Source organism: Bos mutus, chromosome 5 (assembly GCF_027580195.1).
Source record: "Bos mutus isolate GX-2022 chromosome 5, NWIPB_WYAK_1.1, whole genome shotgun sequence".
Lineage (NCBI taxonomy): Eukaryota > Metazoa > Chordata > Mammalia > Artiodactyla > Bovidae > Bos > Bos mutus.
This window is the reverse complement of record NC_091621.1, coordinates 45,305,031-45,322,960: the sequence shown is the minus strand read 5'-3', so window position 1 is coordinate 45,322,960 and position 17,930 is coordinate 45,305,031. Positions and strand designations below refer to the sequence as shown.

General features: G+C 50.0%; 1 protein-coding gene across 1 annotated transcript; it reads left to right on the top strand.

The window, feature by feature from the left end:
- Positions 1-3,959: 3,959 nt before the first annotated feature.
- KRT79 (keratin 79) lies at positions 3,960-14,312 on the top strand. Its single transcript, XM_005907004.3, has 9 exons — positions 3,960-4,436; positions 6,266-6,486; positions 7,546-7,606; positions 7,728-7,823; positions 11,206-11,370; positions 11,581-11,706; positions 12,635-12,855; positions 13,565-13,599; positions 13,827-14,312. Exons 1-9 carry the CDS (start codon positions 3,960-3,962, stop codon positions 14,030-14,032), a joined length of 1,608 nt encoding a protein of 535 aa, XP_005907066.2. The 3' UTR covers positions 14,033-14,312.
- Positions 14,313-17,930: the final 3,618 nt, after the last annotated feature.

Genomic DNA, 17,930 nt, shown 5'->3' with positions numbered 1-17,930 from the left:
CCTGTCTATTACCAACTCTCAGAGTTTACCCAAACTCATGTCCATTGAGTCGGTGATGCCATCCAACCATCTCATCCTCTGTTGCCCCTTCTCCTCCTGCCTTCAGTCTTTCCCAGCATCAGGGTCTAGGTCATACCATTGTTCTCTGCTTTAAGGGGAGGTGAGCCCTTTTCTCAGACCCATAGGTTCTCTCCATCAAAAGTATCTAAGAAGGAGCTTTCCAGCCTTTGCCTTCTGTGAGAGAGACATTAGTGGGTGAGCACATAGTCCTAGAGCTAGACTTCTTGGGCTTGAATCCCGGCTCTGCCCTTTGCTGCTGATGTGACCAGTTCCTTGACCTCTCCTCTCCATGCTTTAGTTACCTCACCTGTGAAAAGACATTCGTGACACTAATACTCAGCTCAAAGGGCTACGGGGGCATGGGAACATTTAGGGTCCTAGAGGGAAATCAATGTACTCAAGATGGTTCAGCTAAATGAACTTTAATGAAAGGAATCCTCACAGAGGTGTGGGTGTGGCTAAGGACACAAACATGGGATGGAAAGTCCAGAGGTGGTTAATGGTGGGAAACCATTGCCACTCCCATCACTCCCCACTTGCCCTTCTGGCAGGAGTGGCCAAACTCTGATTTGTCCAGGGCACAGAGGTTTTCTGGGGTGTGGGATTTTCAGTGCTAAAGGAGGATGTTCAAGCATATTAGTTGCTCAGTCATGTTTGGTTCTTTGTGACACCATGGGCTATAGCCCTCCAGGCTTCTCTGTCCATGGAGATTCTCCAGGCAAGAATACTGGAGTGGGTTGCCATTCCCTTCTGCAGGGAAACTTCCCAACCCAGGGGTTGAACTGGGGTCTCCTGCATTGCAGGCAAATTCTTTACCATCTGAGCCACCAGGGAAGGGGCTAAAGTGGGATAGTCCCAGGAAAATCAGGAGGGGATGGTGGCTCTGTATAGAGCTGAAGAGATGAGAGAAAGAGTGGATGACTGACTGGGTGATAGAGATGTAGGAATAGGTGGAAGCTGTAAGCATGGAGGAAGGCAGCCACCCCTAGAGCAGGAAGGAAGTACCTCCCATGTCTCCCAGATCTCCTGCTAATGTCCCCCCTCCTTGGCTAACCCCCACCTCTGGAAGCCAGAGAGCCAGGGAGTGGCCTGCAGGGATCAGGGAGGTCGGGGAATCAATCAGAGCAGAAAGGATGCATATGGAGAATCCCCAGTGTGGGGACTGGATGTTTTTGTTTCGAAGGTGTTTTTGTATCGAAGGTATCTGCCCTGTAGTGAGTGCTTAGTAAATGCTGACTATAATAATTGTTCCTATTAGATGAGAAAACCCTGCCCTGGATGGGGCTCCTCAAGGGCAGTGACTGTTTTCTTCACCTCTGCATCTTTCCTATCGTTCAGCCCATGTTGGGTGCCAGGTTGATGCCATCGGCTGTCTTGCCTCATCCCTTTTATATCAGCAGCAGCATTCTGTCCCCTCTGCTCCTGTGTCCTGTGCAGGGATGGGCCCTGGACAGGAGAGGGTCTCTAAAGATGGAGGCCCTTGGTTCAAGCAGCAGAGGTGGGGAGGGAGCCACGCCTCCTCGGCTATGGATGAAAGGTCTGAATTTGGGTGTCCTGTATAAAGATGAGCGGAGAGCCAGACTGGAGAAGGCGGAGTGGCTCCCACGCTGTCTGGGCTGGGGCTGGTGAGACTGTCTCTGATAGTAACTGTGGGCTTCCTCCGTGGCTGTCACCAGCCCCCGGCACATGCCTTGGCACTGAGTGCCAGGTAAACACAGGAGGGTGTCAGTCCCTGGGGAGGTGGAGGGTGTGTTTGTGGCCAAGTCTGCTCCCACCACCCTGCTGTGCCTGACTCAGATGGCTGACATCACTCCTTTCCCCACTTGCCACTGCCTCCCCCTCCCATGCTCCCTGGGGAAGAGATAAGGGATCTGAAGAAGGGGTTACAGCCTCAGGGACAGGACACAAAGCTCAGCAGGGAGTGATGGTTCAGTCTTGGGATGGAGGGCCAGCGCTTTTGAGAAGACTTTCCTGGCGGGCCCTGGTCATAAGCAGAGGCAGGGGGGCCCAGAGAAGTTGAATGTTGTCTAAGGACACATTGGAGGTGAACCTCAGTGGGGGTTCACCTCCCAGCTCAGCTCCCCCAAATGCCTGGTGTCCTGACTCCAAGCAGGGAGGAAAAACCCCTTCCTGGCCACTGAGGGGCTAGTTCTGGGAGTATCTTCACCCTCATCTGGTGTGGGAAAGTGAAAGTGTGAGTTGCCCTGTCGTGTCTGACTCTTTGCAACCCCATGGAACCTGCCAGGCTCCTCTGTCCATGGAATTCACCAGACAAGAATACTGGAGTGGGTAGCCATTCCCTTCTCCAGGGGATCTTCCTGACCCAGGGTTGAACACGGGTCTTCTGCATTGCAGGCAGATTCTTTACCATCTGAGCCACCAGAGAAGCCCTGGGAGGCTGGATTCAACTCCTTCAGGCAACTGGGAGCCACTACAGCCTCCCAGCTGCCTAGAAACCATCCCACAGCCTCCTCTGGGCCAGGGGACCTGCTCTCTGCCTGTTTCCTGGGACAGTAGGGGTGGTCCCTTGTCCTCTCCCACCCCAACCCTGGCCCTGGCAGCTGTGTGGGGACCCCAGCAAGAGCTGTCCCTGCTCCTTTCTTCGGGCAAGTCTCCTTCTGGGACCACTTCCTTGCTGAGGGTTGAGATGGGCAATCAGTGGCACATCCTCACCACTCCCCTGTCCTAACACCTGGCTAACATTACGTCTCCAGGTCCTTCCTCAGGGATGTGTTTGGTCCCAGCAGCCCGAGGTGGTAGGCACAGACGAGACTCTGTGAAGTGATTTGAGGAGCCCTCCAGCCTTCTGGATCGAGATCCTGGGCTCTGTGGCTGGGAAGATGGGATGTTGGGGGTATCTATAGGCTTCTTGGGGCTTTTGTTGGAGACATCTTATTTTTTTTCAGCTGTATCTTGCAGCATGTAGGATTTTAGTTCCCTGACCAGGGATTGAACCTGTTTCCCCTGTAGTAGAAGCATGGAGTCTTAACTAAGGGCAACCAGGGAACTTCTGACGCTTTTTGAATCTGTACTATGTCCAGCCAGAGTGGGGTGTGTCCACCCACTTTCAGCTCCTTCCCAAATGGCTGGGCCCTTCTGGGGAATGCTGCCAAGGGGGACTCAGGTGGCTGTTGAAACCCCCAGTCTTTGCCTCCTTCATCTCCTGGCTTTGGCCCTTCTTCCTCATTATTTAGTGCCCAGGCCTCTGAGTCAGGCAGGGACCGTCTCTGTCCTGTGTCCCCTCTGCCCAGCATAGGCTCTCTACCGGGCAGACAGTCTGCCAGCGTACAACAAAAGAACTGGCTACCCCCAACCCAGACTGGCACCTGTGTCCCCAGTTTGGACCTGCCAGAAGGCGCTGAGGCTGTGGGCTGTGACAGCGGGACTGGAGCAGGCCTGGGCACCCTCTCCACAGCCCATTGCCCAATGCTTCCGCCCCTACCACCCGCACAGCCTGGGCCCTGGGGCCTTTGCTTACCACAGGGGCCTGGGACCAACCCCAGAACAGAGCCCCACTGACTCAGAGCGGCTACCAGGGCTGGGTGGGAGGAGACCAGTCTGCCACTGGGTGGGGGTGGCCCTGGGAGCCCGTATCATCCTGTTCCAAGTCAGGAGCACCCCAGCGGGGGAGAAGGAGGTGGCATCCGGCCCCAGACAGTCGGCTCAGCCCCAGCTCTGGAGCTCAGGTGATAACTCGGAGCAGCCCCTCCCTCCCGCAGTGGGAAAGGAACACCCCCGGTCCTCAGGGCCCCTCCCTCTCTTCCTGGGGCGATGGGGCAGGAGTGTCTGTGGAATCCAGGAGCCAGCCCAGTTGGGAAAAGATAAAAAGCCCATCAGTGGCCCAGCAGCTCACTGTGCTCCCTCCCAGCTCTCCTGTCTGCTCTGGCCCTGCTGCAGCGATGAGATCCTCCGTGTCTCGGCAGACATACTCCACCAAAGGGGCCTTCAGCTCCAGCTCAGCCAGTGGCGGGGGTGGTTCCCAGGCCCGCACCAGCTTCAGCTCGGTGACTGTGTCCCGGAACAGTGGCAGAGGCGGGGGGCCCCGCTGTGGCCCCAGCATGGGTGGCTTTGGGAGCCAGAGCCTCTATAACTTGGGGGGCAGCAAGAGCATCTCGGTCAGCGTGGCTGGAGGGGCCTCAGCGGGGCGGGTGCTGGGAGGCTTCGGCCTTGGCGGTGGGGCCTACATGGGCCTGGGGGCTTGCAGGCCGATGCTGGGGCCCGTCTGTCCTCCTGGCGGCATCCAGCAGGTCACCGTCAACCAAAGCCTGTTGACCCCCCTCCACGTGGAGATCGACCCGGAGATCCAGCGGGTGCGCACGGAGGAGCGGGAGCAGATCAAGACCCTTAATAACAAGTTCGCCTCCTTCATCGACAAGGTGGGCCCAGGTGGAAGGAGGCAGGAAGGGGTCAGGGAGTGCACCCTGAGAGAGGGTGGGCGGAGGCTGTTGCAACCCATGTGTACTGGGGCGGGGATGGATGGAGTGACTTTTGAAGCCCTTCTGGGATGCTTGGACCCGAGTGGCTGGATGGTCTTTCTTTGCAAGTGATGATGACTCTTGAGTTGCTCTCACGAGGCCTTTTGGCCCAGCCCAGCTTGATGGTGTTGCAGTCATCATTAACGGGGTTACACAGCAGCCTTATAGTACGATTAAATAGTGGATTGTCCTTGTTATTCCTCTTAGTGGGGTGGCCCTTCCTGCTTCCTGTCATTTTTTAACTGGGAAAACTGGCTTGAGTGTCAAGTCCCCAAGAACCCCATGTGTTGCCTGTTCTGTTGGTTTTGGAGGAGTTCTAAGGACAAAAATGTTATCAGGACACAGTGCAGCGGTGGGAGTTCTAGAGGAAGTCTCCTTTTGGCTTCTCCAATTCTTCCTTCCTGTTCCAGCCAAGAAGCTCAGTGTGGGGTGGACATGAGTTTAGTGGTCACAGGTCACCATGACTCAGGGATATGCAGTTTGATCTGCCTCAGATCAGGGGTGTTCTGACTCCTTCTCTGGCCCCCAGGCCAATGAGGCAAGCGTTTCCAGGTCCACTTTGCTGCGCTATCTACCACTACCCCAAGGCCCCCAGCCAGTAGGACCATGATGAGAAGAATCCTGGTGGATGACCATACCCTGGTTCAGTGATCTGTGGGTTTCCAAAGGAGCCTGATGCCCTCTTTCCCATATGATACCCACAGTGTTTCATGAGAAGTCAGTCCAGGTGACAGTGAGTCTATTTTTAAAAAGAGAAAATCGAGGTCTGGAGAGACGAAGTGATTTGCCCAGGATCACCTGGAGGCAGTGGTGGGCCCGGGACTCAAGTTCATGGCTTTAAGAGGTCACTGCTCCTGGCAGGTACACCTGCATGGTGCCTTGGGGCCATGGAACCATGGGCCTGGGGTGCTGTGGAGGTGGGATCCGGAGAGACCGGATGGCAAAGGATGAGGCAAGCTATTTCGCTCAACCCCTCACCGTCTCCCCGACGGACTTTTGGTTCTTCTGTGGGACTGTCCCAGAGGTCAAAGAAGCAAACCCCTCTCAGGCTCTCAGAATCACGGCCTGGGACCTGGGGGCCTGACAGTTTGTCCGTGTCTGGTGTCTTAGAAGCCTGGTTGGGCAGAGACTCCCCCTGGGGGCCCATTAAACTCACACCATGAGCACCCTTCTAAGTCTATAGAGATAGGGCTGGACATCCGTATTTTAAAAACTCAAAACATGTCAAGTTTTCAGAAAAGACTCAATAATAGTACAATATATTCCTATATTTCTTTTCACTCAGATTTACCAGTTTTTGGCATTTTGTCACTTTTGCTTTCTTTTTCCCTCTTTGTAGGTATATTTGTATATGTACATATATATACACACTTAAACTATAGATGTATCTGCATTTGAATTTTTTGATCTTAATGCAGAATTAGGGTTCAGAAACATTGATTTAGTCTGATTTACCCAGGATAATGAGAAGAGGAGATCCAGGGAGAAGTGACTTGACTGTCACCAACCAGTAAATGACCGAACTGGACCTTTTAAGAATCCTTGTCATTGGATCGAACTGTCTTTTTCAGCAAAGATGTTTCCCTCAGGAACTCCTCCCCAAAGCAAGGCATAGACCCTGCACTGCCCCGTGCTGTGTCCTGGTCAGGACGGATGGTGACGATGAGCCTGGTCCTGGTCCCTCCTGGGGCTGGGGGAGGCCCCAGCCCACCCTTCTTGTTCTGGCTCAGGTGCGGTTCCTGGAGCAGCAGAACAAGGTGCTGGAGACCAAGTGGGCGCTGCTGCAGGAGCAGGGTCAGAAATCGGGCGTCACCAGGAACAATCTGGAGCCCCTCTTCGAGCACTTCATCAACAACCTGCGGGGGAAGCTGGACAACCTCCAGAGTGAGCGGGGGAGGCTGGACTCGGAGTTGAGGAATGTGCAGGATCTTGCTGAGGACTTCAAGACCAAGTGAGGAGGGCTGGACCAGCTGTGGCCATATGTGGATGGGGAGGGGCAGCATGGGGAATCTCCCAAGAGAGGGACACCCCGTTCCTGGGTCCTAGGACCCAGTTGGGTGGGTGCTCAGACAGAGCTGTTTCCATGGGGGCTCAGGCTCTGGACCCATGGCCTCCTGGAGGGTTGTCACAGTGTGTAATAATTTTAAAAATTATTATAAGATAGGGAGAAAAGCTTAATGAACCTTTATGGTCTCATTACCCAGCTTTTATAATTACCAACTCACAGCCAGTCTTGTTTTGTCTTTACCCCTACTCACTTCCTTCCCCTCTTCCCTTATTGTCTTGAAGCAAATCTCATTCATCAAGTCATTTCACTCACAAGCATTTTTACTGGATGTATTCATAGAGTTCATTTGTGTAACTTCACTTAATAATATACAAACACAGTGCCATAAGAACACCTAAATCTTTTAAAACAGTAATCCTCAGTATCATCAACTATCTAATCAATGATTAAATTTGCCCTTGTTCCATAAGTGTCATAAATTTTAAAAATACAGTTTATTTGAATCAAGATGCAAGTAATGTACTACGCAAATTCACATATTATGATTGGTTCAGCTGTATATTTATGAGTTTAAGGTATAAACTTTTATAACTTTCCCCACTGCTTGACACTGGCAATTTTAAGATCTTAAAAGTCTCAGCAAAAGCAGCTGGACAGAAGTTGGCATTTTCAATGACATCCTGTTGTAGAAAGTGAATGCAAAGGTTAACCACTGTTGACACATCTTCGCCTGTTCCCATAAAGCCTCCCAAGGGCTCTGATTCAAAGACATGGCTGCTCTCTGTTGCCATATTATTGCACAAATACTGTGTTCACTTTCTCAAAGAGGGTGGGTGGATTATTTAAAGACTGTATCCCAGTTTCTCCATTGGTTGGCTGCAGTACAGAACTTCTCCCCAAAGGTGTTTTTGGCCATCCAAAATCCCTATTAGGGACTCCTTAGAGCCAACTAGGTTCAGTGTCTTAAAAGGTGAACTGGGCTGAGTCTTCCTTGTGTAACAGGTATGAGGATGAAATCAACAAGCGCACTGCCGCAGAGAACGAGTTTGTGGTCCTCAAGAAGGTGAGCAGGGTGGCAGGGAGTGGGGGCAGGTGGTCTTTATCTGCCAGGGTGCTGGGCTGACTTGGAGAGGGGCAAGAATCCTGGGGGCTGAGCCCACTGCCCTTCTCTCTCTCTCCCCCAGGATGTAGATGCCGCATATGTGGGCCGAATGGATCTGCATGGCATGGTGGACCACCTGATGGGGGAGATAGACTTCCTGAGGCATCTCTATGAAGAGGTGAGATAGCCAATGGACAGGGATACTTAGATTCACATACAGTTTTGGGGATTCCTCCTGGAAGTCTGATCAGAATTCAGTAGTGCGACCTCATTGATAGAATATAGCACCTGGACCCTTAATCAATACTAGCATCCATGTCTTATGTGCTTATGATGGGCCAGGAACTGGGCTAAGTTTTTTATATAATCCCCTCAACAACTCCGTAATATAGGTACTGTTATTGTCTCCATTTTATAGTCTTGGACCCTGAGGCTCTGAGTAAGTTGCCCATGCTCTCATAGCTAGCTAGAGGGAGTTATAGAACTAAAACTTCATCCTTGGACTGTTATACTGTTTTCCTTATTGCCCAGTTTATAACAGAGCAAAGGATGGAGGATTTGAGACGGGTAGAGAGTGTGGATTGAAATTTCAAGTTAGAGCAGGAGGTGAGGTGTGTGTAGCAGATAAATCACAGAATTTAGGAGGGATTCCAGGAAACAAAGGGGCTTTGGAGACTAAGGTAAAAGCATTTCCAAAGAGAAGGAAAAAAGATGTCTTCCAAAAAAAAAAAAAAAAGCAAAAGAGTCTTGGTCAAACAGCATTCATGGCATCCTTATTAGTTTGGTAATGCAGGCATAAAGGAGAATCTGTGTGGCTTGATTTTTCCTTAGGGCTGTCTTGTTGGGTCCATGCCTTTCACACACAGTTTAGAGTTCATTCTAGAGGCTCATGGGAGATTTATGTCAAGTTTAACTTGGAAAAGTCTAAATCTCTCCCCTTTGAAAATGAGGACGTTTCCATGTCTCAGGTTCTGGAATCTCTTCTACTGTCCATATTTCTCACGGATCTCAGGGGGTATTTGTTTCCTTAGCCATGGCCATGAGGTCCTAGTATTTGCTCCTCTGGCCTGGACCACTGATGTTGTCAACAAGGCCAAGGCCTTTCTCACTCTCAGTATCTGTCTTGGCTTCCATTTCCTCCCAAGCATCCTGTCCTTTTCAGTTTGATGACTGTTTCCCTTGATAGGAAAGAGCAAACGATGTAGGAGTAGAGTTGTTGGCTTTGCCTGGGTTGTCTGTAGGGTTAGCCCAATGTGCCTTCTTGTTCTTCTTGCCTAGAGCTTATCTAAAGGCTGCTATCCACTGACCTTTGCATTTCCCCAAGGATGAACTCTGCATGTTCATCCTTGGCTGTGCTGCTCTCCTTCAAACATCTCTGTGTGTCCTTCAGGATGAGCTTGTGGGGGAGTGTTCTATGTCATACTGCTGATTTCTTAGGTGTCTCCCTAGCTTTTTCTTTACTGGGATCACTGATGGTCATTCACCATCTGGGATTTACTCATTCTCTTCTCTTAGGATGGTCTCTCTTTTAGAACAGGTCAAGGGGGCCCAGGCCCTTTTCTCTCAATGGGAAGGAATTGGCTTTTCTAGTGTCTCAAAAAGCTTTCCTTTCCTTTGCTGTTTCCTGTCCATTTGCCGCATATTGTTAAGTACCTTCTGCAGAACCATGGAAGGACAGTTTGCCTTTGCAGGTTTCCGTATGATATGTTGAGAGCCATGTTGGGACAGGTGAGGTGCATGGGACAGGCTGCGGCTGACTCTCCCTGGGAGGGCTGGGAGAGTTTCAGAGGAGAAAGCATTTTGGATTTTGAAGGAAGGGTGGGACTTCTAAAGAAGGGGCAAGTAGAATCTGCTTGTGTTTGGGGAGCAGCAGGTGAACCAGGCATCAAGTATGTGGGAGAATGAGGTGAGGAGGTGAACAAGGAAGGTGAGCTGACCAAGTGACCAAGCCAGGGTCACTTCCGGTGCCTCCTTGGGAGGTAAGAGTGAAGACCAGAGCAGTCGTTCCCTTGCTTGCATACCAGCTGCGATGGCTAACACAGCACTCGGTAATCGATTTTATGGTCTGGTTTTGGTCAAGCCAGATCTTAAGGAAATTCAGAAGGCCAACCACCAATCCCTGGCATGTCATACAGGGCAGGAAAGTTAACTTGTGGCTTCCCTCTGGCCTGGGGGGTCCTTGTGGGATCCAGCCCTTGCTTCAATGCCATCACTTCATCTCTCTGGCTCCTTTCCCCATGCATAGATAAAAAGCTCACACCTTAACTCCACAGAGTTCTTCCCTCTCCACTTGCATTAGCTCTTTCTTTGGAAAGCCTGCCCTTTTTATCCTCTAGTCCTAGCAAGAACATCCTTATCCACTTTTGGTGGTGTTTGGTAGATAGTGTTTGCCTCTTGTCTGAAAAATTCCAAGTTAATTTTCCTCAGGACCACACTCTGGCATGGGGCTGTAGAGGGACCCTGAGCCGGGGAGCGTGATGAGTGATGCTGCAAGATGATGCTGGCAATGCACGATTGTGACAATGATTTTATCTGTGGCACATGATTCATGGGCATATGGACTGAACTTTGGAGAAGGCTGGGCAAATAATGCATTTTACTGAGCACCCACCATGGGTCATGTATGAATCTGAATCCTCAGATCAACTACATTTTGAAGGTATTATCATGGCCATTTTACAGAAGAAGAGACTGAGGCCTTGTAAGGCTTAGTGGGGACCTCAGTACCATGGCTTGTGAATGTCAGACTGGCATTCAAACTTAGCTTTGTCTGTCTTCAAAGCTTGTGTCTTTCTGCCTGGCACCCACCTCCAACCCATTCCACCTTTTAAAAGCCAGTCTAATTTGAACATCTAAATCTGTGTCTATACAGATACCAGTTTTGGCTTTGGTAGTCCTTTCTTTCTTATTTTTAAATTGAAATATAGTTGATTTACAATATTGTGTTGGTTTCAGTTATACAGCGAAGTGATTTGATTATACACACACATATATGTATATATATATGGGCTTCCAGGTGGTGCTAGTGGTAAAGAACCCACTGCTAATGCAGACACGCAGGGGATGTGGGTTTGATCCCTGGGTTGGGAAGATACCCTGGAGGAGGAAATGGAAACCCACTCCAGTATTCTTGCCTGGAGAATCCCATGGACAGAGAGGCATGGTGGGCTATAGTCCATGGGGTCGCAAAGAGTTGGACACGACTGAAGAGACTTAGCACAGCACAGCACAACCTTCTGTGGGCCAGCTGTGGCCCTGCCTGCCTCCCAGGGGTTCTGAGGATTAAAGGTGAGCCTGCTGGCTCAGGGCCTGGCAACAGCTAGAGTGTACTCCTTCCTTCTTTAGGCTCTTGGAAGCCTGAAAATCCATACCAAGAAAGAGGTCTATTCAACTGGGACCCCCGTTTCCAGCTGGAAAGACTGAAGCTCTGCTGGCAACCATAGATTCCTTTTAGGGTGGATCCTGGAGGGGCGGGAGCACAGCCTCCTGATGCCAAAATCACTCCCCTACCCCCTGCTCCTCTGGCCTGGTGCTGGAGACAGCTACATCTCTTTCTGCAGGAGCTGAGCCAAGTGCAGACTCACGTGTCTGACACCAGTGTCATCCTCTCCATGGACAACAACCGCAACCTTGACCTGGACAGCATCATCGCTGAGGTGAAGGCCCAATATGAGCAGATTGCCCAGAGGAGCAGGGCTGAGGCTGAGTCCTGGTACCAGACCAAGGTGAGAGAATGGCTGGCTCAGGGGTGTGGGTTGGGCCTGCACCCGGACCTTCCCCCTTGGTGAGAGGCCTGGGCCCCTGGGCTCCTCGGAGGCTGGGGCCAGACACATCCAGCCTACTCATCCAGCCGTGAGGGTGGGTCCAGGGGCCAGCAGTTACCCAGGTGGGCCTGGAACGATTTGACAGCTCACTGCCATTTCTTTGGTCTCCAGTATGAGGAACTGCAGGTGACCGCTGGGAAGCATGGGGACAACCTGAGGGACACCAAGAATGAGATCGCTGAGCTCACCCGCACTGTGCAGAGGCTGCAGGGGGAGGCAGATGCAATCAAGAAGCAGGTGAACCTCTGGTGGGGGGCCTGAGTGTTGGCAGAGGTGTGCTCAGGGGTAAGGCCTGTTCTTCTCCCCATGGATGGGATATGCTTAAATGCTGGACCAATAAGATCAAGAAGCTCCTCTTACAGGAGAGGAAACTGAGGCTCAGAGAGGGACAGGGACTTGCCCAAGATCACACAGCATATTAGTGGTAGAGTAGCCCCCTCGAAGAAGATTGATCCCATCTCCAGAAGGTCAGAGCAGGAGTCTGAGCATTCAAGAGTCCAGGTCACAGTTGCTGACTCCATCTAAGGCATGGGCTCCTCCTAAGAGCATAGTGAAGCATTTGGTTAATGGTGAGCTTGTATGATTTATTTTATCTCTTTTGTGCTGGGGTGAGTTGCAGCAGGAAGGTTTTTGTTTTTTTTTTAAGGATTTCTTTCTTTCTTTTGTTTTTTGACTGTGGTGGGTCTTTGTTGCTGCATTCGGGCTTTCTCTAGTTGTAGTGAGCAGGGACTACTCTTCATTGCGGTGCACAGGCTTCTCATTGCCGTGGCTTCTCTTGTCGTGGAGCATGGATTCTGGAGTGCTTGGACTCGGTAGTTGTGGCACATGGGCTTAGTTGTTGCTCAGCACATGTGATTTTCCTAGACCGGGGATCAAATCCATGTCCTCTGCATTGCAAGGCAGACTCTTAACCACTGAACCACCAGGAAAGCCCCCAGGAGGGTCTTAAGATTAGACTTCAGTAAGAACTTTCCCAGTGGGGCTATATGGTCTTGTTTGTATAGTATCACCTCCTCTCTCAGAGGAATATTTCTCTTTTCCTTCATTCTCAGTTGGTTGGGGCGGCAGTCAGGGGAGCTGGGGATGGTGATGTCTAGTTTAAGGGCAGAGAGATGGATGCAATGACCCTGGAGGGTGTGTCCAATACCTCTCACGCCCTGGGCAGTGCCAGCAGCTGCAGACTGCCATCGCAGATGCGGAACAGCGTGGGGAGCTGGCATTAAAAGATGCTCAGAAGAAACTTGGGGACCTGGATGCTGCCCTGAATCAGGCCAAGGAGGACCTGGCCCGGCTGCTGCGTGACTACCAGGCGCTCATGAACGTCAAGCTGGCCCTGGATGTGGAGATCGCCACCTACCGCAAGCTGCTGGAGAGTGAGGAGAGCAGGTGGGTGCCCCCCACCTTCCCTGTCCTGATTCTGAGGGCTCCCGGCCCTGCCCTGTGGGAGATCCCATGTAGTTGGTTCTTGTGTCAAGGGGAGGAGGGTGAGGGAGCAACCGTGGAACTGGGCTCGTAACTCATCACCTGAGACTCTCCTGCTTCTGTTCAGGGCCTCACTGTGTGTCTCCTTGGCTGGCACTACTGTCAGTAATCCTGACGGTGTCTGGCAGGCCAACAGGGGACAGGGTTTTCTTTTCCAACACCAGATTCTGACCCTGGCAGAAGCTTAGAAAAAAAAGAATTCATCATCTCTGTTCTTGTGGAAGACATGAGATGCAGAGAAAGTCACCTTAGCCAGAAAATGGGCAGCTCTGTTGTGGAGTGGGTTTTGTTTCCCATCCCATAGGAGCAGGGGCTGCTGCTTATGGCCCAAGTGTGGAGGGAGGAGAGGGCAGAAGAAGGATGGAGCTGCCTGGCCTACTGAATCTCTGCTTTCTCTGCTACACTGGCTTTAGGAGCTGGCGGAAGGGTGCCTGGCCCAGGGCAGCCCTGGGCCAAGTTTTGGTTCCTTAGTTTTGTCACGCGGCCCCCGCTCCTGAGAGTCTCAAGGCCCACTGAGTTGATTTATTGTAAAGACAATGAGAGGGAGAGAGAGGGTTTTTACCTGGGCTCCTGGGACCACTGATCCTTCACCTTGCCTGTCTGTTTCCCCCAGGATGTCTGGAGAATGTCCCAGTGCTGTCAGCATTTGTGAGTATTTTGCCGCCCTGGGCCCGGCCCCAGTCCTCTTCTTAGTCTGTTCAATCTGTCCTTGAGCCCTGGAGACAGGTTCAGGGGTCCCAGAGAATGAGCCCCCTGAGCCTGGTTTCCCAGGGCACCACTGTCTGAGTTCATTCCCATCACTCACTGATGTTGGGAAGCCCTGGATCCTCTCCTGACACGGCTGCCCTGCCTCACCCAGACCCTTTCTCTTGCAGCGGTGACGGGCAACTCCACCACTGTGTGCGGAGGCGGCGCGGCTGGCTTCGGGGGTGGCATCTCCCTGGGTGGGGGTGGGGGGGCCAGCAAGGGCAGATTCAGCACAAACGCAGGCTACAGCACTGTCAAGGGAGGGCCTGTCTCTGGGGGCACCTCCATCCTGCGGAAGACCACCACGGTCAAGACGTCCAGCCGGAGGTATTAGCTGCTGTCTTGCAAGCTGGGGCCCCTGCACTTCTCTCCCCACTCCCCATCCTTAGGAGCAGGAATAGCCCCAGGACCACTGACCCAGGGTACAGGCATGCCAGACCGCTCATGGGATCTGCATTTTGGGAAGGGCTCAAATCTACCCAGGTTTCTCCTTGGTTCTGCAACAGGATGGGAGGGGTGGTTAAGGCCACCAGTTTGCGGGATGTGTTTGGATGATTCGGGGATGATATTTTGACCACAGAGAGGAGGTTGGATTTCCCCAGGCCATCTTGGCTTCTCTCACCTCTTCTGCCCGTCTGCTGTGGGCTCAGGTCAGGCTGAGGGAGTATAAAGTCAGAAGTGGTCTCCCATCTCCCACCAGACCACCCCCTCCCTGAATCTACCTACGTCCCCCTCCCCTGTCTGTGCTGTGATGTGTCTCAATAAATGGAAATTGTAACTAGCTGTCTGGGGCTTGTATGTCCTGCCCAGAGAGCAGAAACTGTCAGCTGATTAACTCAGTGATGGTTAGGCAGCAACAACCACATGCTCACAATATCTCAATCTTGCTAAAAGCACATTAGTTTGTACCATCACCACTGTAGGCTTTGGTTCTTACTCTCCTCCTGGAGGAAGTTGGAGGGACTATGTAAGTAGCTCCCAGCAGGACCCAGCTCCCAGCAGCTGTCTGTTGCTCAGCCCCTCCCCTAATGCTACTGTGCCCCCTGCCAGCTCTGTGGGGGCAGGCAGCATGTGTTCAGTGGAGAGGTCTTGGAATTCACAATAGGTTTAAATCCTGACTGTCACTTACTAGCTGACCTTGGGCAAATTACTTAGCCTCTTTGGGCCTCACTTTCCTCCTTTGTAAGGGGACAACAGAGGGTGAGACAGAGGATGGTTGGAGGGCATCACCAACTCGATGGACATGAATTTGAGCAAGCTCTGGGAGTTGGTGATGGACAGGGAAGCCTGGTGTGTTGCAGTCCATGGGGTCTCAGAGTCGGACTGAGCAACTGAAATTCCTCCTTTGTTAAAACGGGTGTGATGGAAACATGTGTAAAGCATTTGGCTTAGAAGAGCCTTGGCAGGAACTACTTCCCTCACCTCTGGCTTCTGGTTCCCAGCTCATCATCTTGGCACTCCAAGATGATGAATTTCTCTTTCCGCCCTCACATCCAGTCATCCATAAAACCCCACATTTTCCTGCCAATAACAGAATATATATTGTTCTTAAGTGCATATGGAGCACTTTCTGGGATAAATCCTGTGTTAGGCCACAAAATAAATCTTGGAAGGCAGCTATGCTCACCACTATATCACCGATGCTGCACGTAAAACAAGTCTTAGCAAATTCAAGAAGAATGGCATTGAAACATGTATAATACCATGTATGAAACGAGTCGCCAGTCCAGATTCGATGCATAATACTGGATGCTTGGGGCTGGTGCACTGGGACGACCCAGAGGGAGGGTATGGGGAGGGAGGAGGGAGGAGGGTTCAGGATGGGGAACACAGGTATACCTGTGGTGGATTCATTTCGATACTTGGCAAAACTAATACAATATTGTAAAGTTTAAAAATAAAATAAAATAAAAAAAAAGAAGACTTAAATAACACAAAGCGTCTTTGCTGACCACAAGAGTATGAAACCAGAAACCAATAACAGAAGGAAAAGTGGAAAATTCATGAATACATGGAAATTAAACAGTACACTCCAAACAACTCCAATAACCAACAGATCAAAGAAGAAATTTAAAAATGGAAATACAAAAGTATCTGGAGACAAATGAAAATGTAACACAAGATACCAAAACTTACGAGATGCAGCAAGAGCAGTTCTAAGAGGGAAATTGATAGCTATAAACACACGTATTGAGAAACTAGAAAGAACCCAAATAAACATTTTAACTTTTACACCTCAGGGAACTAGAAAAAGAACAGAGTAAGTCCAAATTTAGAAGAAGGAAGGAAATAATAAAGATTAGCGCAGAAGTGGATTAAATAGGAAACAGGAAAATAGTGGAGAAGACAAAACCCCCTAAGAGTTGGATCTTTGAAAAGGTAAACAAAATGGAAAACCTTTAGCTAGACTAACCAAGGGAAAAAGAGATGGCCCGAATCAATGAAATTATTCAAGAAAGAGGAGACATTCAACTGATACCACAAAAACACACAGGATCAGACTTCCTGGTGGAGCAGTGTGTAAGAACCTGCCTGCCAATGCAGGGGACACGGGTTCATTCCCTGGTCTGGGTAGATCCCACATGCTGCAGGGCAACTAAGCCTGTGTGCCACAACTCCTGAGCCCACGTGCTGCAACTTTTGAAGCCCATGCGTCTAGAGCCTGTGCTCCACAACAAGAGAAGCCATTGCAATGAGAAGCTCACACACCACAATGACGAGTAGCCCCAGCTTGTCACAACTTGATAAATCCCGTGCAAAGCAGCTCAGTCAAAAATAAATAATTAAATTATAAAAAAATACATAGGATCATAAGAGGTTGTTATGGACAACTATATGCCAATAAACTGGACAACCTAGAAGAAAGGGATAAATTCTTGGATATGTATCACTTACCAAGACTGAATCAGGAACAAACTGGAAATCTGAACCGTTCAATTACCAGTAAGGATATTGAACCAGTAATCAAATGTCTCCCAACAAGGAAAATTCCAGGACCAGATGGCTTCATTGGTAAATTTTTTACTAAATATTAAAGAAGAATTAATGTCAACCCTTCTCAAACTTCTCCAAACCCCAAAGAGAATGGAAAACTCCCAAACTCATTTCATGGGATTAGCATCAAAGCCAGATAAGCACACTACAAGGAAAGAAAACTACAGACCAATATCCCTGATGACTATAGATATAAAAAAATTCCCCCCAAAATACTAGAAAACTAAATTCTGCAGCACATTGAAAGGATAATACACCATGATCAAGTGGGATTCATCCCTGGGATGCAAGGTTGGCTCAACATACACAAATCAATGTGTGGTACATTAACAGAATAAAAAATTAAAAAATCATATGATTATCTTAATGTGCGTGCTTCGTGCTAAGTCTCTTCAGTCATGCCTGACTCTTTGGGACACTATGGACTGTAGCCCACCAGGCTCCTTTGTCCATGGGATTCTCCAGGCAAGAATACTGGAGTGTGCTGCCATGCCCTCCTCCAGGGAATCTTTCTGACCCAGGGATCTGCATCGTCTGAATACATGAAGAAAAAGCATTTGAAGAAATTCAACACCCACTCATATAAGAATTATCAACAAACTAGGTATAGAAGGAACATACCTCAGCATAATAAGGTATAGAAGGAACATACCTCAACATTTATCACAGCCCACAGCTAACATCACACTTCAAGGTAAAAGGTCACAAGCTTTTCCTCCAAAATCAGGAACAAGGCAAGGGTGCTCACTCTCACAATTCCAATTCAGCTAACTGGAAGTGGTAATCAGATAATTTAAAAAAAAGAAGCATAGTTAATTTACAGTGCTGTGTCAGTTTCAAGTGTAAAGCAAAGTGATTCCGTTATACATATACACATATGTATATATCCTAACAGAGAAACAATTTTATTGAAATTATATTTCACTTCAAGTTTAGTTGCTCAGTCGTGTCCAACTCTTTGCGACCCCATGGACTGCAGCACGCCAGGCTTCCCTGTCCATCACCAACTCCCGGATCTTGCTCAAACTCATGTCCATCGAGTCGGTGATGCCATCAAGACATCTTACTCTCTGTTGTCCACTTCTCCTCCTGCCTTCAATCTTTCCCAGCATCAGGGTCTTTTCCAATGAGTCAGTTCTTTGCATCAGGTGACCAAAGTACTGGAGTTTCAGCCTCATTATCAGTCCTTCCAGTGAAAATTCAGGGCTGATTTCCTTTAGGATTGACAGCCTCTACCA

Excerpts from the sequence above, each read along its gene's own strand:
- KRT79 (XM_005907004.3), top strand. The coding sequence starts at position 3,960 with ATGAGATCCTCCGTGTCTCGGCAGACATACTCCACCAAAGGGGCCTTC. Across the intron at positions 7,607-7,727 it reads AGTTTGTGGTCCTCAAGAAG|GATGTAGATGCCGCATATGT; the intron begins GTGAGCAGGGTG and ends TCTCTCCCCCAG. Across the intron at positions 7,824-11,205 it reads TGAGGCATCTCTATGAAGAG|GAGCTGAGCCAAGTGCAGAC; the intron begins GTGAGATAGCCA and ends CTCTTTCTGCAG.